Here is a 20,147-nt window from a genome sequence, read left to right on the forward strand (position 1 = left end):
TATATAATGTCACTGTTATGTCAATGAAATGCTTCCAATTTTTTTCCAAGGCAATTTACAGCATGATGTTTCTTTTATATACAATTTGCGTAAACTCTGGCATTATGATTACTTGCTATACACTGCTCTGATGTTATATTCCTTCTGTTAATTTCAGTCTTAAACAAAAAAGTGATCACACTACATTCAGTGCAGACCGCCATCTGGCAGTACCTCTGAGCACTAACTTCCATTATATTCCAAATCCAATCATGACATTATATCATGAAGTGGCAAGAAGTGGCATGTCTGTCTTGTTCATGCCACTCATACTGCAAGTTCTACATACTTTATGATAGCACACCTGGAATATCATTGTAATGACTCAATTTTTTTGTGGTACATTTTATTTAAAATTTTACTTATTAGAGATATTCATTATTACACGTTGACATTGAATTGTAACCATCCATATGAGCAGAATTTTATGAGAGTCATTATTTTACAGCTTATCATATAGTCCTCATATGACAGAGTGTTGTAAGCATTGTATGATGTAACTATCACTGTCCAGTTTAATGGATATGTAATTTTTGTCACTGAGCTGTTGTGTATAGCCTACAACATATTTTTATAATAGAGGGAAACATTTCACGTGGGAAAAATATATCTCAAAACAAAGATTCTGTAACTTACCAAACGAAAGCGTTGGTATGTTGATAGAAACAATAACAAACACAAACACACACACAAATTTCAAGCTTTCGCAACCCACGGTTGCTTCATCAGGAAAGAGGGAAGGAGAGGGAAAGAGGAAAGGATGTGGGTTTTAAGGGAAAGGATAAGGAGTCATCCCAATCCCGGGAGTGGAAAGACTTACCTTGGGGGGAAAAAGGGACAGGTATACACTCGCGCGCACACACACACATATCCATCCGCACATAACAGACACAAGCAGACATTGTCATTCGTGTGTCTTTGTAGATCGCTGACTGTTGTATGTGTAAAAATAATGGATCTTCTTTCTGACAATAAATGTGCATTAACTAAATTTTAAACCCAACAGAATTGTCTTTATTATCTAAAATTGTTCTGAGTGCCTATCACTGGACATGAAAAAGAAGCAACTGAAGCAATATAAGTTAGTAATCTTACAATATAGAGAAGGGTAAGGTTATCAACAATGCAGTTGTACTTCCAGAATCCATGCTGATTCAGATTCATTTTCAGATTCTTTATTCATCATGCAGCATTATTACATGCAACAGACTTCATCAGTTCACTTAACTTATTAATTTTATAAAATACATTTTTACATATTTAAAGTGATCAATGAGCTGGCTTGATTATAGCACCAAGGTGGTATAGGTAAAACTGTGACATGTAATATGTAACAGCTGGTCTTTTCTTGGATTAAGGGAAGGAATCAAAGTAGCTTCTTTCTGTGAATCAGGGAACTGCCCTGTGTCTCTGTTTTGGTTAAAAAGTTCAAGGACTGTTATCTTAAATTCTTGGTAAAGTGCTGCAACTTGCCAGAATAGATTTTTCTGAGACTTAGAGCCATGTGATGTGCTACAGAAAATGCCCAATTCAGCTCCAAGAAAGAGAAAGGATTGTTATATACTACATCATGTTGTACAGAAGTCTTAACTGCCCCTGTCACCAATCACTCGGTAGCAACAGAAAGCTAGATCCTGGCTGACTTTGATAGTGATAGGAGTGAAATGCTACTCCTTGATCCGTGCGCAATACTCTCTTGCTGGTAAGGGGAGTCCTTTGCTTTACTGCAGCATTAATAGTACATTTCCCATCTTGCTAAAAATTGTCCTACTGGCTTCCCATACATCTGTCAGCCTAGGGGAATGGTTTATAGAATTCAGACAATGTTGCCGCAGTATTTTTTCATTCTCCTTACTTACACAATGGTGTTTAGCCCTTGTCACCCAAAATGCTGCAGTTCTCATTTAACAGCCTACACTTGAACCTCCACAGAGCTGTTCACCTGTTCCTATTTCAGAACAGCACTTTTCATTCCTAAGGGGCAGGTAGTCCTCGCAGCTGTCCTGAAGACTTGGGCATAGATCCACCAGCAGCATGGTGGATCATCTTAGTGACATAATCCTTCCAAACCTGAGAGTTGGTTATGTAGCATCCAGTCTGCCTTGCTGAGAACCCACTTTAGCAGCTTTATTTTGGGCACTGCTCAGCCTGGTAGAGATCAGAGAAAGAACCTTTAGCAGTACTCAAATGTGTTCTTTGCCCCCCCCCCCCCTCCTCTTGCCCAACACACAGACATTCAGAAGGCACAGACTTCTATGAACAGGATGCTTTCGATAATTTGACCCTGGGGACAGGTAGTAGTGGAACCCCATAGCATCTGGTGCATATCAAAGCCCCATGTAGAGGGAATGTGCAGAGGTGCTGTGTTTCAAAGTTGTGCAGAGTCTCATTGTTTAGAGCTTCATTATGAATCAGACAGCAACTACTTATCATCACTCGAGTCAGCACATGAATGACAGCAGCAACTGTTTGTAAGTTGTAAGTTGACATAAAGCACAGTTTGGTCCACAATGCTGTGCTTAAAAGACTGCACCACAGTATAACTCGAGCTATGATTTTCTTGACACATGAGGCACCTGTTGCTCGAAAACTGGACTAATTTCATATGAGTATAATGCACAGACGTCTCACTACCTGTCCTTTGACAGATGCTGCTGTCTGTTGTCAGTTTCTAGAATTATTTTGAATGAAATATTAGCTAACATAACATCTGCAGTCATGACCGGCTCAGCCAATATGTGATCACATTTATGTACTTTCCTGCATGTATTTGTTAATAAATTTCTATTATTTCACATCTGTGATCACAAACTTGTAGGTCCTCAGACTAACAGTTAGGTCAGCAATGACCACCTTCAGATCTTCTTTAATAACCATTCAATGGCTGATGAAATCAGAGTGTGCTAGTTTGTGACCATAGATACGAAATAAAAGAAATTTATTCTCCTTTTTTGGGTCACTCTTTCATCTGTGACCATTTCAGAACTTGTATTTGTTAAATTTCACAGTTTTCTGTAAGTTTGCTATAAGTATGTCACATTTGTTGAGCGTCCAAGAAATTTTGGAAGCTCAGGAGGAAGAAGTTGTTCCGTAACTCACCTTGGATCTTTTTTTTTTTTTTTTTTTTTTTTTTTTTTTTTTTTTTTTTTTTTTTTTTTTTTTTTTTTTTTTTGAAAGAATAATTATACATTCTGTTTAAAATTTGTTATCTGTCAAAGAACTGAAGTAAATATGAAAAATACTGACAAAGCTTGGCTTTTTTTAGCATGTATTAATCTTGAAGATACATCAGTCACACATGCTTGAGTAACACTTTAAATAACACTGGTTTTCAAGGTTGGACATTCTTCTAAGTGGCTGGTCTACAGGGTGTTAGAGAGGAGATTTGAGTTATAGTAATCATCATTCATAAAGGGTATTGCACCTTTACCTGTCTACCTACTGGGATCATCTTGTTTTGGAGATTATAAAACTTTGTGGAGGGGTGTCATAATTTAAAATAGGTCCCTTGAAGGCAAAGAGACAGTTATCTTTCTCATGCTAAGTGTTTTATTCCGTTTCATGAGTTCTGAACCTATTCATGTTCTACGGGAGTATAGGAGCCATTTCAGCAGTTAAGGTTTTTCTTTTCCTTTTTTCCTCTTCTATGCTGGTGAACTTATAGCAGTTGGAGGTTTGGATGAGAGCTTGTAGATTCCCTTATAAATACTTTGAATTCCATATTCTGATGACAAAATATCATATGACATTTTAGTAAGAATCAAGTCAGCACAATCTGACGATTTCAGTTCAGTTCTTCTGATTCTGTGACTTTTCTTGTTGGGTTTTGGGGTTTAAACTAATAGATGATCTATTTGATACACTTTGGCTTGTTTTTCTGCATGGAAGATGTGATAATCTTTGGTTTACTGCTATCTCAGTCTTTTGCAGATAACCTGATAGGCACAAATGAATTTACCACAACTGTTTGCAGATGGGAATACTAGCAAGTACAGATGCTAGTTGCAGCTTACACCGTTGTGGTTTGGGTAGGGCACTCCCTAGTCTCTACTAACATTTTAGTCATAGTTGAAAATTACACTACAAATATTATTGGTTTTGTAGCCTAATAGGCTATTTCTCTCATGACGTACAGAATTCACTGTGTAGCCTTGATTTCCTTGATTACTCTTCTTCTAAGAATGTTGAGTATTTGAGAATCAAGAGAGCATGATTCCCACTGCAATTTATGTAAAACAGTAGTGATGATCACAGTGCCCCAAGTTCATGTGCTGCTGTACCACATTTGCCACAAATAGCCTGGTCTTTGTCGTGTACCCAAATTGTGTTGGCATTTATAATGCCTCATTGAGTCGGGAAAAAGATCTCACCTTAAAACAAGTAAATCCAGATCTGGTGTATGCAGTAAGACTGGCTTGTTAAAGGTGAGAATAAATATAGCTGGTGTCTCAAGCTCACTAGTTACTTGCTTCATTATGTTTCAAACAACATCATCTTCTCTTCATTCATCCTGCACTCCTTTGTATCCATCACTGTTAGGTCTCTGCATGACACAACTTCATTCTTATTCAAATTCGGCATTGTGGATTTCTATAGACACTGGATACTTGCCAAGCAGTTTTGCCTTTTGTAACTGAGTGGCTTGCAAAGAAGTAGTTGTTCCTACACAAAGTGTTCCATTTCTCAGACACTTCACAAATTTAAGAGTTCCTGTAATATACTGCAATGCTTTTTAAGTATCAAAATATGAAATCTTTTCAAGAGATCTCCCTCTTCAGAAAAACATTCTGCTGCAATTCATTGGTTTCTTAAATGCTGACACTCTTGGAGGGCTATCCTCAGAAGATCTTTTGATTGGCTGGGTGTTACAAATGGCATATCCATCTGGTTTGGAGTGCATTTATTTGGATAATTCGCCATGGTATTCTCATAAGCAGTAGGAAAATAATAGTAAGTTCAGACAGATGCTGCTTGCCTGGGTAAGCTTTATAGGACTAACGTGCAGCAAGTTTCCCTGACTACTGTTCCACTTTCTCACTCCCTTTGACCCACAATTTTCCACTGCCACAATACAAGGTGGTTGCTGAAGCATGAATAAAGCTTGTGGTTACAGATGGCTGGTGGTGCCCAACAACTTAGTAATCGTTGGTCTTGCCCATCTCATAGATAGCTAAGGGAGACTGAGCTCTTAAAGGTGTTGAGGTGATAGACATTTGCCATGACCCTGGAGGCACATGTGGCTTATCAAGTGTCATGAATGTGACAACAATTACCGTCAACTCCTCCCCCCCACCCCTCCTCAATTACACTCAAGAAAATAATTTCTTGCAGAAGATGTTTCAAAATGGACATCTCTGACACAAAAACAGAAAAGGTTTTAGAATATATTTATAGTTACAAAAACTTTGTTATGTTGCTACTAGCTTTGGTTTTGGTCTATACATGGACAATCTTCTGGAATTCACCAAGAAATTCGTTACAGCATTTTGCTTTCAATGTGTTACATATAGTTTCCTCAACATTAAGTTAAATTAGCAAGCATCAGTGTTGTTATTACATATTGCTAACAGACTTTTGCTATCTGGATGCATCTGTAACTTAATTGCAAATGGTAGCAAATGTTTCTTGTAAGACCTACCTCAGTTATTCTTAATATGCTCACATTGGAAACATGGTGAAAACTCTGGTCCTGTGTAGATAAAAAACGTATTTACTGCCTTTTCTTCCCCTGCTACTTGCAATGGTAGTTCATTGCTTTAAGGGGATCAAGGATCCGTTTACTTTGAAGCTTCCTTCTTTCTTGTTAAAACTACTGTTGTATTTGTCTACCTATATGGCTTCACTGGACAAACAGGTGTGATAGCACTTTCCACAGTGAGAACCTGCAATGTTGCAAATTTTATTATGTGGTTGGCCTCACACAGTGCATGCTCCACCATGGCAGATTACTCTATCTGTGCTAACCTACAACACTGTTTTTGTTTTGTGACCCTGGTACTGACAGATCATCCAGTCATCCCAACACAAGCTTTATCACATGTAAACAGAATGAGAATATTCTTGACATCGAAAATAGACCTCTTTTCTCATTCTCTCGTCTGAGACTTTCTTTGATCCTCTTGGACAGTTTGTGGTGGATGCTGTGAGAGAATGGCAACATAATAAAATTCACCAACACCAAATTGCTTACATAGAAAATGGCTATCACACCTGTTTGTTCAGAGGAAGCCATAGAAATTCTCAAACTGGACAATAAGTAGTGTGATAATTGAAACCAACAGCTGTATTGTAATCCAACATTATTTATTCAAAATATGCTACCAGTTTTGATGTCAAAGAGTGTCATCTTCAGCTGTTGGTTTCAGTTACCATTACTGAAGTACTTCATGTCTGGATGATGTTGCACTGTCCTCAATGGATTACCAAGAAGACCACTGTGGGTAGCAAGTGGAGAATCACAGTGGTAATGACTAGAGGAAGTCCTCTGACATTGGCATGGAGGCATATCTTATTTTTGGTCATGGGGCTGACTCCAGTATGCCACCAGCAGTGGACAGTGAACCACTGACAATACCAGCCTCTCAGGACAGCAAAACATCAAGAAAATGGTTAAAAAAACATTCGCCAAAGATGTTGACTAAAGCCAACAGGTAATACATCAACTATTGTTTACAATTATTTGAATAGAGGCATACTGCACTTCAGATCTCATCAATGGTTGTACATTTCTTCTGATTCTATACAGCCACATGTAAATTATTGATTTCAAGTATTTGTTGATTTGAATCTTCCTGGTGGACTGAAATTGTGTAGCAGACTGAGACTTGAACTCGACACCTTTGCTTTTCATGGGCAAGTGCTCCGCTCACTGAGCCATTAAAGCACAACTCACGACCCATCCTCACAGCCCCATTGCCACCAGTACCTCATCTTCTACCTTCAAAACAATGACACAAGGAAGGAGATGAGGTAGAGGTGGAAGTGGGGCTGTGAGGATAAGTCATGAGTTGTGCTTGGGTATCTCACTTGGTAGAGCACTTGTCTGTGAAAGGCAAAGGTCCTATAGTTCGAGTCTCGGTCTGGCACACAGTTTTAATCTGCCAGGAAGTTTCCTATCAGTGAACACTCTGTCCCACAGTGAAAAATTAATTCTGGTATTTGTTGACCATATGAAACTTTTCAAAATTTTTAACAGTCAAATATGAACCTCATATGTAACTTAATGTAATGGATTATGATGGTGTTGCAATTCTTTTTGTGAGTTGTATAATATTTGAACACATCTTTTTGTGCTGTTAAGCATGGAATATATAAACACCCTACAAATTATTAATTATGGCAGATATTTCCTGTTCATAAATGAGAAGGAAGATATTCTGACAGTTCTCTTGCTATGAAAATCAATATCATCAACTCACTTCAAACTGACTAAAAAGTACAAATGGATGAGTCTATAAATTATATGATTAATGGAAAATCTCATATAAAGATGTGAAACAAATACTAACAAAGAGATAGAGGGGCTGGCCAGTACTTACCTCAGCTCAGTACAGCCGATAGATACACATAAAACAGAACTGAAAATTTACGTTCCTAGCTTTCGGAACAAATGTTCCTTCATCGGGGAGGAGAGAGGGGAAAGAAAGGGAAGAAGGGAAAGGAGATTCAGTTACTCACAACCCAGGTTATGAAGCAACAGGGAAAAGAAAATAGGGAGGGTAGCAAGGATGGAGGCATGGTTGTCAGAGGGAAGCCAACATCTTTGGCTTCCCTCTGACAACCATGCCTCCATCCTTGCTACCCTCCCTATTTTCCTTTCCCTGTTGCTTCATAACCTGGGTTGTGAGTAACTGAATCTCCTTTCCCTTCTTCCCTTTCTTTCCCCTCTCTCCTCCCCGATGAAGGAACATTTGTTCCGAAAGCTAGGAACGTAAATTTTCAGTTCTGTTTTATGTGTATCTATCGACTGTACTGAGCTGAGGTAAGTACTGGCCAGCCCCTCTATCTCTTTGTTAGTATCTATAAATTATATGTCTAATACAGGATCAATATTAATTACATTTTTATAGTTCACAGGACAGTGGATTACCACTTAATGATTTCTGTTTCTTACATAACTAAGCAATTAATTCTGAATATATGGTAACTGTTAGTTCCAAAAAGGCAAGCAATTAAAATAAACACAGACAGGGTGTATCAGTGTACCCTACAATACATTAAGTAACATGCTTAAACAGAAGGTGTTATTTTCAAAATAAGATAACAAGCACTGAATTATAGCACATGCAAATGCAGAACTACTGTAACTGAATGGATGCATGAAAGCTGTAAACATCTTCATTTTTCAGTTTTATGTGTTATCCAGAAAAAAGATGTGAATGCATTACACATCAAAAATACTCTTTTGAGGTTAAAAAAAAAACCTAGACTCAAGCAACCATTAACAATAGGCTACAATCTGAATGCAACAATATAACTAGTAAACATTATCCTGAATATAACTTTCACTTTGCAGTAGGGAGTATGCCCCAAGTGAAGTTTTTTTGATAAATAAAAACTGTGTAGTTGACTGGGACACATACCTCTAGCTATTGACAGCCACAGAAAAACAAAAATGCTTTGTTCATTACCAAGTCTGATACATAGTTTTAATCTGTCAGGGAGATTCAAAACAGGAAGCATATGTAAGATGATGGAAAGGCACCCATTCACCTACAGATGACTGACATGTGACACATAGAAACATGCAACAGGAAACAGCATTTACACTAACTTTCCAGCTCTTGCTCTTTCTCTGGTAGAAGTACACATATTCAGACACACAACCACACAACCACCCATATGCACACACAGCTGTGACCGCTGCGAGACTGACTGTTGATGATTGATAAGGTCATTGCACAACATGATGAAAAGAGTTGTAAGAGCAGAGCATATGATATGTAGAGAGACAGAGAGTTGGGGGAAGATATGGAGGTGAGGAAAGCAGAGGAAGGCGGATATGAGGACAGAGGCAGTGAGCAAAGAGAAAAAGGGAGAAGGATGGAAAATGGGGGAAAAGAAGGGGAGAGGAGGGGAGGGGGGGGGGGAGGGAGAAAGAGGATGAGGAGATAGGAAGGGAGTGTGTGTGTGTGTGTGTGTGTGTGTGTGTGTGTGTGTGTGTGTGTGTGTGTGAGAGAGAGAGAGAGAGAGAGAGAGAGAGAGAGAGAGAGAGAGACAGAGAGAGAGAGAGTGTACACAATCTGGACTGGGAAGGAGTGGTGTGAACAGAAGAGAGAAGGGAAAAGGTATGGTGAGGAAGAGGGAAACAGGTTATGGAGGTTTAGGTGATGGGGATTGTGAGAGTTCAGGATAGGGCAGGGAGAAATTCGCACTTGCGTAGTTCAGAGAAAGTGTTGGTGGAAGTGTGTATTCAAATGACTCACATAGTGGAGCAGTGTATTGTGGCGTGCAGCATGTTTGGCAACTGGATTGTCAAGTTTGTGGTTTGCCACTGCTTGGTGATGATCATCCATGTGAGTAGACAGTTAGTCATTTGTCATGCTCACCGATAAGGGGCAGTCAAATAAAAAACTGAACACCAGCCATAACAAACAGTCTGTGCAACAGAGGGCCTCACTGTAGTTACATTTTGATACTGTGGTAGGGGAATGTTATGGTGCCACGTCAGAGGTGCACACAGTTGTTGGGTTACGACCTTGATTGTCAGGAGATGGTCTCGTTTGTTCATTCAGCAGTCTACATGGAGGCAAGCAAAAATGAGCAGAGAGGTGGTGTTCATTTTCTGGTGGCTGAGGGTGCTGGAGTACACAAAATTCATCATTGCATGTCTGCTGTGTACAGTGACCACTGTCTGTCCCTGATGTGTGTGCATGACTGACAGAGGAAATTCCAGGGAGGGCACGCATCAGTACAAGAAGATCTGTACCCACCACAAGCCTATTGAGCCATTACCCCGGGTATGATGGGTGTAGATTGATGACCTTATCTGGGGAGGCTGGTGAATCACAGAGGGTGAACTTCATGTTCAACCCAGCCTTAGCCACGGCTCTATCCATGCCATCTCCAAAGACCACTTGCCCTACTGCAAAATTTGTATGAAGTGGGTGCAGTATCACCTGATGGGCAGACAAACAAAGATGGATGGACAAACAAGGACAGAATGGCATCAAGACTGAGTCATCTGCTGTGGCACCATGAGGAAGTGCATGCACCTCTATGCCATATTGTGACATGGTATGAAACATGGTGCCACCATTTTGAGTCTCAGAGCAAATAGCAAAGCTAACAGTGGAAGCATCTCATATCTTTTCCACCATAGAAATCCAAGTTTTGGTAAGGTCATGATGGCCTTCTTCTTCAATTGCAGGGGCAGTCTGATAGTTTGAGTTACTCAAGCACAGAGCTACAGTCAATGGGCAGCACTGTGAAGACATATTGCAGAAACTGATGTGCCTTAAAAAAACAAAAAAAATAAAAATAAATAAATAAATAAATAAATAATAATGCCGTTGGATGGAATTATCCTCTTACATGGTAAAACATGCCCCCACACTGCCAGTTGGATGAAGATTACACTTCAGCAATTTGGTTAGGGAACATTGCAGCATCCTCTTCAGAGCCTGGATCTTTCACATGTAATTTTCATATCTTTGGCAACCTGAAGACAGACATGTGTAGACGTCTCTTTCAGTCGGATGAGGAGGTGTCAGAGTGGGTGCATTCATGGATCCGTAAGTGACTGGCCACATTCTATGAAACAGAAATTGATTGTTTCCCAGTGGGATAAATATCCTAATGCATGTGGTGATTACTTTTGAAATCCACTGTCCTGTTGTGGTGGATGTTTGGTTTTCATTAGACTGCCCCTCATAGAACGCTGCACAGTAATTGCAGCATAGCTGGTATATAATATGGCTACTTTCACACAAGGCCCTTCTTTTTATAGGGTAGGAAATGCCTGTGATAGGAGCTGGTGGGTGGGTGTATGGGACCGGTCTCGCACCTGAGTCAACCACAAGGGAATCATGGAAGGTGCATGATGGGAAGTTGGATTGGAATAGGGCTGGATAAGGATATTCTGTAGGTTTGGTGGGTGACAGTGCACAGCTCTGGGTGATGTGGGTTGGATTTTGGGTAGACTGTCCCTCACCCCAGGGCACGATGAGAAATAGACAAAGCCCTGTGGAGGATGTGGTTGAGGTTTTTGAGGCCAGGATGATACTGCATGGTCATAGGATTGCTGGCTGATGGCTGGTTAACAGGTTTACTAGTGTCACAGGAGAAAATGGCATAGATATTTGTTTATGGACAAGCTCTGGTAAGGTTTTTGGTATATTTCAACAACTTCTGCTTTCCACTGCAGATGCAACATCCATGGGAGGTGGGGCTGTAAGGAAGAGACTTTTTGACAGTGAACAGGTGACAGCTATCAAAGTGTTGGTGGTTGGTGCACCTGATATGAACAGATGTATTTATGGACTCATCTAAGAAGTAGAGATCGACATGTAGGAAGGAGGCTCATTGAGCTGAGAAGGATGAGGTGAAGCAGATTTTGCAGTAGGTGTTGAGGTTATGGAGGAAAGAACAAAGGTTGGCCCCGCCATGAGTCCACATCCTGAAAATGTCATCAGTGAATCTGAACCAGACAAGGGGTTTTAGATGTTGACTAGATAGAAAGGATTCCTCCAGATGGTTCATAAATAAGTTGACATAGGGTTGCGCTGTGCGAGTACTCATGGTGGTACCAGGAATCTGTTTATAGTTTTGGCCTTCAAAAGAGAGATAATTGCGGTAAAGGATGTAGTTGGCTAGGAGGATTAGGAGAGAGGTGGTGGATTTTATATCAGAAGGACATTGGGAAAGGTAGTGTTCCATGGCTGCAGGGCCATGGGCATGGAGGATGTTGGTGTATAAGGATGTTGCATCCTGAGTGCCCAACAAGGGGTCTGGTGGTAACAGAACAGGTACTGTGGAAAGAAAGTGAGCAATGTCTTGAAGGCGTCAATCCCAAAAAGCAGAGGTTCATTCCATCGGATCATTGTACCCTGCCACAATGGGACAACCTGTAAGGAGACCTGTGAGGTTGGGTTTGTGGATTTTTGGGAGTAGGTAAAAGGTAGGAATGCTTGGGGAGGAGGGGGGGGGGGGGGGGGGGAGCTGATTGCTGCAGAGGTATCAGAAAATTGGCGGGGTCCCTCAGCCACAAAGTCATTATGGTTCATGACCACTGTGGTGAGTCTTTACCTGCAAGAAGGATGATATGATCTGGATTCAAGTTACTGACATCTGTGTTCCATAAGAGTGATGTTAGACTCACTGAGGACAGGTTTAGCAAAGGAAAGTGAGGCCAGGTTAGAAGTAAAGAATTCCTGAAAGGTTACTGGGAAGGAGTGGGTTGAAGGAGAGGATGATCACAGTTGGAGGGAGGTTGGAATTGCTTTAAACAAGGTCCTGTGGTGGGTTTTGGTTAGCTGTTGTCAATGGATTGTGTGGCGAAAAAATGTTTCTATTGTGGGGAATGAGTACAGAAGAGAAGATCCTTTGTAAGTCTCATCAGAGACAAGGGTATCATCAGGAGTGCCCCAGGGAAGTGGGATACAACTGCTCTTATTGTCTATATAAGTAAATAATCTGACAAAGAGGGTGACACTGTGGTGTATGGGAAGGTAGGACACAAGAGGACTGTAGGAGGACACAGGAGGACTTAGCAAAATTTCTAGTTAGTCTGATGGGTGGTAGCTTGCTTCAAGTGCAGAAAAATGTAAGTTAATGCAGATGAGTAGGAAAACAGTCCCATAATGTTCATGTACATCATTAGTAGTGGTCTGCTTGACACAGTCGTGTCACTTAAATATCTGAGTGTAATTGGAATTCCTGAGGAAAGGTGACTTTCTTCTTGTGAGACAATACTGACAAGATTTAGAGAATTGGCATTAGAAACTGACTGCAGAATGATTCTGCTGCCTCCACTGTACATTTCGTGCAATGACCATGGAGAAAAAAGAAACTAGCACTCACATGGAGTTATATCGACAGTTATTTTCCCCCTGCTCCATTTGCGAGTAGAACAGGAAATGGCTAGTAGGCTAGTAGTGGTACCGTATGGTGGTGAGCATGAACATGCTAGAGCAGCACTGTTTCAAAGCCAAGAAATGTTTAATCAGTTTCACATGCCTCTCTAACACTTAGCAATTCTTTTGTTTGATTACAGTAGAGAAGTAGAGATCTGTACTTAAATATGTGCACATTATTTGCCATCATATTGGGCATGAATAAGGAAAGATGTCTCTAGGAAAGATTTACACACAGTGCTTATGTGTTGTGCAAGAAATCAGAAGGGAAATAATCAACATTCAAACTGGTAATATGTGTGGGTTACATAGTATAATGAAGGCTTGGAAGAAATTGAAAGGGGCAGTCAGGTTTTTTCCATCAAGTACCAAAAGTGAAGTCATAAAAATAAATTGTGCGAGCAGCGAATCAATATTCTTGAAAATATGTCTCCTGTAGCATTAGACCACTTTCATCATTTTACCAATCTTCAAAGGCTTCTGCAAGTCAGAAATGACAAGGCTCTTCATGTAGCATGTCATAGCCACTTGAATTGCCTCATTTCCTGAAATGATGCCACTTTAATGCTCCTTTCAATCAAAGAGAACAAAAAGAAATAATGTGCGGCAAATCTAGATTTTAATGTGGTTGGTGCTACATCGTCAAATTGTTTTGGTCAGTGACACCCTCACATTAAACTACACATAACTGGTCCCATTGTCATGAGTGAGCCTCTATGTATTCTCCATCACCTTGGATGTTGAAGATCCTAAACTACAAAAATTCTGCACTCTTGCTTATAATTTAGTATTTATTGTTTGTCCACGAAGCATAATCTCCTTGTGGACCACAACTTTTGTGCCAAAGGAGAATGCTTCCATTCTTGCATTTTTTGGTAAGAACTCTGCGAACATCTGTATTTTGAACCATTTTTATTAAAGCACTATTGGTTTTTTGGCTTATAGCCACATCATCAGGTGCAGCATATCTAAATAACAAGGAATAAACAGTGACAGTGCCTGAACCCCTATGCAGCAAAGTAATGCCAAAGCCTTAAACATCTAATCAAGAGAATAGATAAAAATGCAAGTGTACCTCCAAATACTGAAACATGGTAATTCCAACATGGTGGAGCCCAACTATTTATTCACTGACTATTCTCCCATGGACATTATGGTTTTAATCATTAAGTCACGCCTTCTACATTCTGTGCCATATTGTTTACCATGTTTTAATGTTTGTAAGTACATGTGTGTTTTTATTTATTCTCAAAATTTGGTGGGTATGGCTCTGATATTACTTAAATGTATAGGGGTTCAATCACTATCACTGTTAATTTCTTGTTGTTTAGAAAGCCACAAAACCAGTAGTGTCTTAGTCAAACTGTCTCAAAATACAATTTTTTGTGGTGCTCCTGCCAAAAATTTGTACTGCCACAGATGTGGATGGCCTGGTCATAGAATCATTTGCTTTTGCTCTCGATTTACACAAGTGACCCTATTTTTGTCAAAAAGGAGCGCTTATATGCCACTCAGACTTTGGATTATGCTAAACAAGCAAGCCATGTTTTGTCATAGTTATCGCTCTGCCCAAAAGATTTGGATCAATCCCAAAACATTACAGTAGTTAATTACAAATTGCCACAACATGCTCCTTCTGTTTTGCTGACAAAACCTTCAGTATTAAATTTGTCTGCAGCTGCTGCATTTGTGAATCAACAGATAGAACTAAAAGATATTTGGCTTTTACTAAATTTAATTCCATAGCTATCGAACAAACACCTAGCATGTGGTTAAAGTTAAAAAATTCTTGCATTTTGGCAACATTTCCATTTGTTTGTTGATGTCGGTGTCCAATACATTGCTCATCTTTGATGTCTTTCTAGACAGCTTTAAATTTTGTATGCAGCTCTAAAACAAACACTATAGGGATAACTTCATCCTGTATAAAGTTCACATATCATTGTCGACAGCAGATTTATTCAGTTTAGTACAAAGTATTACAGCACAATACAACTCAGTGATTTGCTGTGCAAGCATTGAACACACTTTCACTTCAGTTATGATCTAAAGACTCCAAAAGATCTAAGGCACCTGGAATGGATCTCCTAAGACATGTTACATGTCTCACTACCTATCGTGCCCATACAGAGCATCCCCATCTCTTCCAACTGGCAGAGAAAAAAAACAGTTCTGATACTTATTGGACACATCACATACAGTAGATGAAAGTGCAAGATGACAGGAACAGGCAAGACCACTATATTGTGAATGGAAGAGATGAAAACAGTCAATGAAGACTGCTGTGTTCCTTACAAAATTATGTTTTGAAAGGTAAATGTGTGAGAGGAAAAAGGAATTATTACATGTGTCATGTTTTAATTTGTAAGTCAGCATCACTTAAATCATTTGCAGTCAATGACACTGATTTTTATTACTGAAGTAACTCTTCATTTGTTTTTCCATCAGTGACCAAATCCTATTGGAGACACTGCCAACCAAAAAACTCTGAAAGGTACAGAAAACTGAAGAGTAAACTTGACGAATAACCATACACAATGTAGGGAATAGCAGAATTATCTGAACTATCTTTTTGCACACTGAAAACTACACAGAATAAATGATGTAATTAACTTAACCCAAAATCAGAAAAAAATATACTCTTCCTAAACAAATTTTAAAAGATACTGCAACTAAGCGAGACAGAGTGCACCATTACCTGAGATACTACGTTAGTGTCTTAGTACTGAGCTGTAAATTTAGTACTGGAAAGGTCCTACAGAGGATGTTATTGACTTTGATAATTTACAATTGTTGCAGTCTGCTTACTTCTTTGAACTTAATGGTTTGTTGCACCTGGGAAAATGGACAATTTCAAACAGTAGTCTATCATAACAGAGCACTTCAATGAATTTGCCAATATAAATAACTATATTTCATAACTTCTGCACTTAAAAAAATTCGATCACTGATAAAGGAGTACAGCACATGATAAAGAACTATTTTGGAAATTACCGCAGTCTGGCATTATGATAAGCACACCCTCAAAAGATTCTCAGCAATGTGGTAGAGGGGAACAGAGGAACTGACAGAATTTAAATGAAATTGTTTATTACTGATTACTTTTAAGCTGCTACCAACTGCAGCTGGCAAGTCAATTAATGATTTCAAACTCAGTTACTCAAAACCTGACAGCAGTCATTAACACTTTGGCAACCAGGCCTGAGCATAACTCAGGCCACAAAGATGTGCTCTGATGACCATGCCCAAGTATAGCTGAGGCTGCAATTTTCTTGGTGTGCAAGCCACCCATCGCTTGAAAACTGGGCTCATTTTGTATGAGAGCAATGAATGGATGTCTTCCTATCTGTCCCTCGACAGGTACGGCCTTTTGTTGTCAATTTCTAGAATAATTTTGAAAGAAAGAGATATGGACTTAAGAACTGTTGTCATGACTGACTGAGCAAATGTGTGCCCACATTGTCATGAGTTTTGTGCATGTATTCATTAGGTTTTGCTGTATCCCATAATCCTTCCATAAATATGTCAGTTATGTTGAGTGACCAAGAAATTTTGGAAACTCAGGGGAAAGAATTCACTGAACCTGGATCAGTGGGAGAAATATGCGAGTCAGAACAGTCTGAAGAAGAGCCATATTCGGGTATGCTGCAATCTGCTACAAATACTGCTGCTGTAATTACAATTTAGTTCTGTTTTACTTATATTAATCTCTTTTTCTTTTACTCAAGAATCTCATGACAAAACAGCATGCAACACAGGACGGGATTCCAAGATTTGGTTTGAGAAGTGAGACAATTTACTGGCAAAATAAGCAGGAAAGGAACAAAGTAGTATTGCCTTCGTTACAACATACCTCCCTGCATGCCAGGATACTTCAGACTTTTCCATACAAAAGCCAATTTCATATGAAATTGCTCTAGAACTTGAATCCATGTGTCACATATGATTTTGTTGATGTAGACACACTACACACAGTAATCTCTACTGCCTGAATTTGACAGTGACCAGAAAACAATCATTATTTCCCTACGTAATTTAATGTCTTCCAACTGTGCAACTCCCATCAACCACCTTGCCAAGAGCATTGTCAGTGTGTATATACAGTGCATTTTATAAAACAAAGTAAGGTTGGTTTGAACACCAAAGTGTTTTAGTTGGCATGGCCTTGTATTTTTCAGCTAAATATTAAATGAAAAATAAAATTACTAAAGGCATAGTACACAGGATATGTTTAAAAGGCTGTACTTGGGATGACAGCCAGATGTAAAATATACAACTGAATGAAATTTTCATTGTTACTGGTTCTCTCTCTCTCTTTTTTTTTTTCAAGGTGCCAAAAAAAAATGTGGAAGATCAACAGCTTATTATAAATCAATGACTGAATTTTGAAGGTCTAGGAGGGTTGGGAAGAGGAGGAAACTTTAAAATCACAGTATTAGGATGCATTACTCTTCTTTAAACCATCTCTCCTCAGTTATATGGTTGGGATAGATATTTGCTGACAGTATCCACCATATGTATAACTTTTTCTTTCCAGGTATGTTATCTACATCCTGAAAATTGCGTGCATAATTTCTTTGCAGCCAGCATTGTTTCTTTTTTAATTCAGAGTTGTAGTTGATCCATCTCTTGCTTTGCAGTATTTGCCATCATCTTGCATTTTTTTCCTCAAACTCACTTTCCCTTTAGCTTCACATTTCGATCAATGTCGTTACATGTAGGTTCTAGTCCAATCGCAACTGTATTTGCCTGTATGGTTTTGCTGTTAATTCCAATTATGAAGTTAGCAATTGTTTCATGAAACACTGAACATGAAAATTTTTGAATACATAGTTGTCCACAGAGATAAATGGACATTCATTGAGTCATGAATAGAACTGTTACCAACAGTATGTCAGGGTTACAGATTTGTCAGTCACTGAGGATAAAGTTTTATTTCTGCTGCTATATAATCATAGGGAAGAGAAATAGAAGTTTGAGCCTAAATATTTTCTGAGAGATTCAGTTATATCACTTCACATTGGTTCTATCATTTCAGATTACAGCTGAGAGCAGTAATATAGAGTCTCAGCATCTTTCTAAGAACAGTGTACATAAGTAGAGATATAACTGAAGGAAACAGAAAGATGCACAATGCAAAATACACAAGTAGAAATTTAGCAAAGCTGAAAAAGCACAGTTACTTCACATGCATGGAGAATAGAAGCATCTACAGGTGACATAGCAATTAAGCTACTGATATTCTTGATAAAGTTGGAAATTAGTGTGTCTTGCTCACTGTGAGCATACATTAAAGCAAGTAACAAGACAAAATATGTCAAAAAGTAATAAAGACAGAGCACAGAAGAAAGAAACAAATAACTCAATAATGTCATTAAAAAGCATTTAGTATAAATATTTTCATGACAGATGTGTAGAAGATGGTTTTTCCCTTGAACAATAGCTGTAGTTGCATTCTCCTACTGTGTCCTGGCAACTGACACTTCATGCCAAACAGTGTGTGAACAAACCCTCTGCAGCAGTCTCAAGCACATGTATTTTTGTCTACTTTGCCCAGCATGTGGACAATGTACAAAAGCCCATAAAATGCAGCCATTCAATGCATTATTTTAGGGTATTACCTTGAAGGTGTAGGGGTGGTCTGACTTTCTGGGGAAGCAGTTGTTGGTCTAATTCTGCTGACCAAGTAGAAAAAGAAACTATTAATATCATGTCCCACTGTTTAAAATAAACTAAAGTTAAGATTCACAGTGTGATACTTTTGATGGTCAAATTAAAATACATATTTTATTCATTTTATGAACATAGATTTTTGTTCACTAAAACCATTATTTATTGTTTCTGTATCCAAGAAACTTCAAACCAAGATAGCTTGAATGTATATTATTTTGTGAAATTACTTGAAACTAATGTTTATCTTGTAATGATTTGAGTTGCACTATAATGGATATTACAACCTACTATGTTCTCAATTAAAACATTTTGAGGTGTCCGTACCTCACTTGCTGTTTCTCGATGCATCCTGTATTTTTATTGGAATCAACATCATCAGAACACTGAGCCTGTTTTGCTGAGCCGCTACCTCTGGACCTTGATCTACTCGTCGTTGAAGGTTCGGATTGAACAATAGAGTTACGGGAGAGGGATTTGGATGGAAAATCTGGGTCTGCAATTTCATCATCATCATTCTGAGTATCATCCATACTGGAAATCAAACGGGCAGGCTGGAAGGATTCAGCAACAACCTTCTGGCTTCGGGGTGTAATAACTGCCTCCACATCAGGACTAGCCTCTGATTTTAATAGCGGTCCTCGACGATTCTCCGAGCTCCCTTGTCGGAAACCTTCAATACTTGTTAATTCAGGATTCTTTGCAGAGCTGCGAGAGCCTTGTGATGTATCAGATGACTCATAATATTTAACTGGTGCTCGTCTTCCACTTGAGGTTTGTTGCTTCTGAGGTACTGCCCTCGAGACAGGAAGACTTGCTGTCTCTGAAAATCTAGATTTTACACCTGGGCTATCAGGTACCGGTGAAGTTCGCCGAGAACTCGCCTGTCCACGACTTGGCGATTTTTGATCTTCAGAAAGGGTGTCCTCAAGAGATGTGGAGGTTCTAGGCGTAGATCTTATAGGTGATCGTCTTCCTTCAGATTCTGTGTTAGATCCCCTAGCCTGAAACTGCTGCTGCCTTGTGGATGCAGTGGGTGGACGGGAAGAGGATCGGGGTGTATCAAAAGCTAGTGAAGAAAGGTTCAGTGAGCCATCAAGCTCCTCAGTTTTGTCATTCTGACTGGGGCCTGCCCGAGCTGTGGCAGCATTTTCTCCTCTACCTCTGCTCTGAGGTCTGCACAAGGAAAGAAAAGAGAGACATTCTAAGCATGAACTATTTAACATTTGTATTCTGAAAATGATTAGAAACAAACAAATTTCTGAATGTTATTATTTCATTTGTTGCTATTAACTGATGCTTGATCTCCACTTTCACCCTACCACTAGCTAGCCAAAATTTTAAAACTCCAGTGCAAGAGCTTCT

General features: G+C 39.2%; 1 protein-coding gene across 11 annotated transcripts in view; it reads right to left on the bottom strand.

Annotated features, from left to right (window-relative positions):
* The window catches only part of LOC124717168, a 344,543-nt gene that overhangs the window by 60,008 nt on the left and 264,388 nt on the right, over positions 1-20,147 (bottom strand). For 3 of the 11 annotated variants that reach the window (XM_047243965.1, XM_047243942.1, XM_047243951.1), the window contains exons 10-11: positions 19,110-19,958; positions 18,734-18,790 (exon numbers count right to left, since the gene is read on the bottom strand). The exons of 2 other annotated variants lie outside the window; for them this stretch is intronic. In XM_047243965.1, coding sequence (XP_047099921.1) covers positions 18,734-18,790; positions 19,110-19,958 — 906 coding nt within the window. The remainder of the gene's footprint in view (positions 1-18,733; positions 18,791-19,109; positions 19,959-20,147) is intronic. 6 more of the 11 variants (XM_047243972.1, XM_047243958.1, XM_047244004.1 and 3 more) reach the window with 3 other exon arrangements.

This window comes from Schistocerca piceifrons, chromosome 1, assembly GCF_021461385.2.
Source record: "Schistocerca piceifrons isolate TAMUIC-IGC-003096 chromosome 1, iqSchPice1.1, whole genome shotgun sequence".
Lineage (NCBI taxonomy): Eukaryota > Metazoa > Arthropoda > Insecta > Orthoptera > Acrididae > Schistocerca > Schistocerca piceifrons.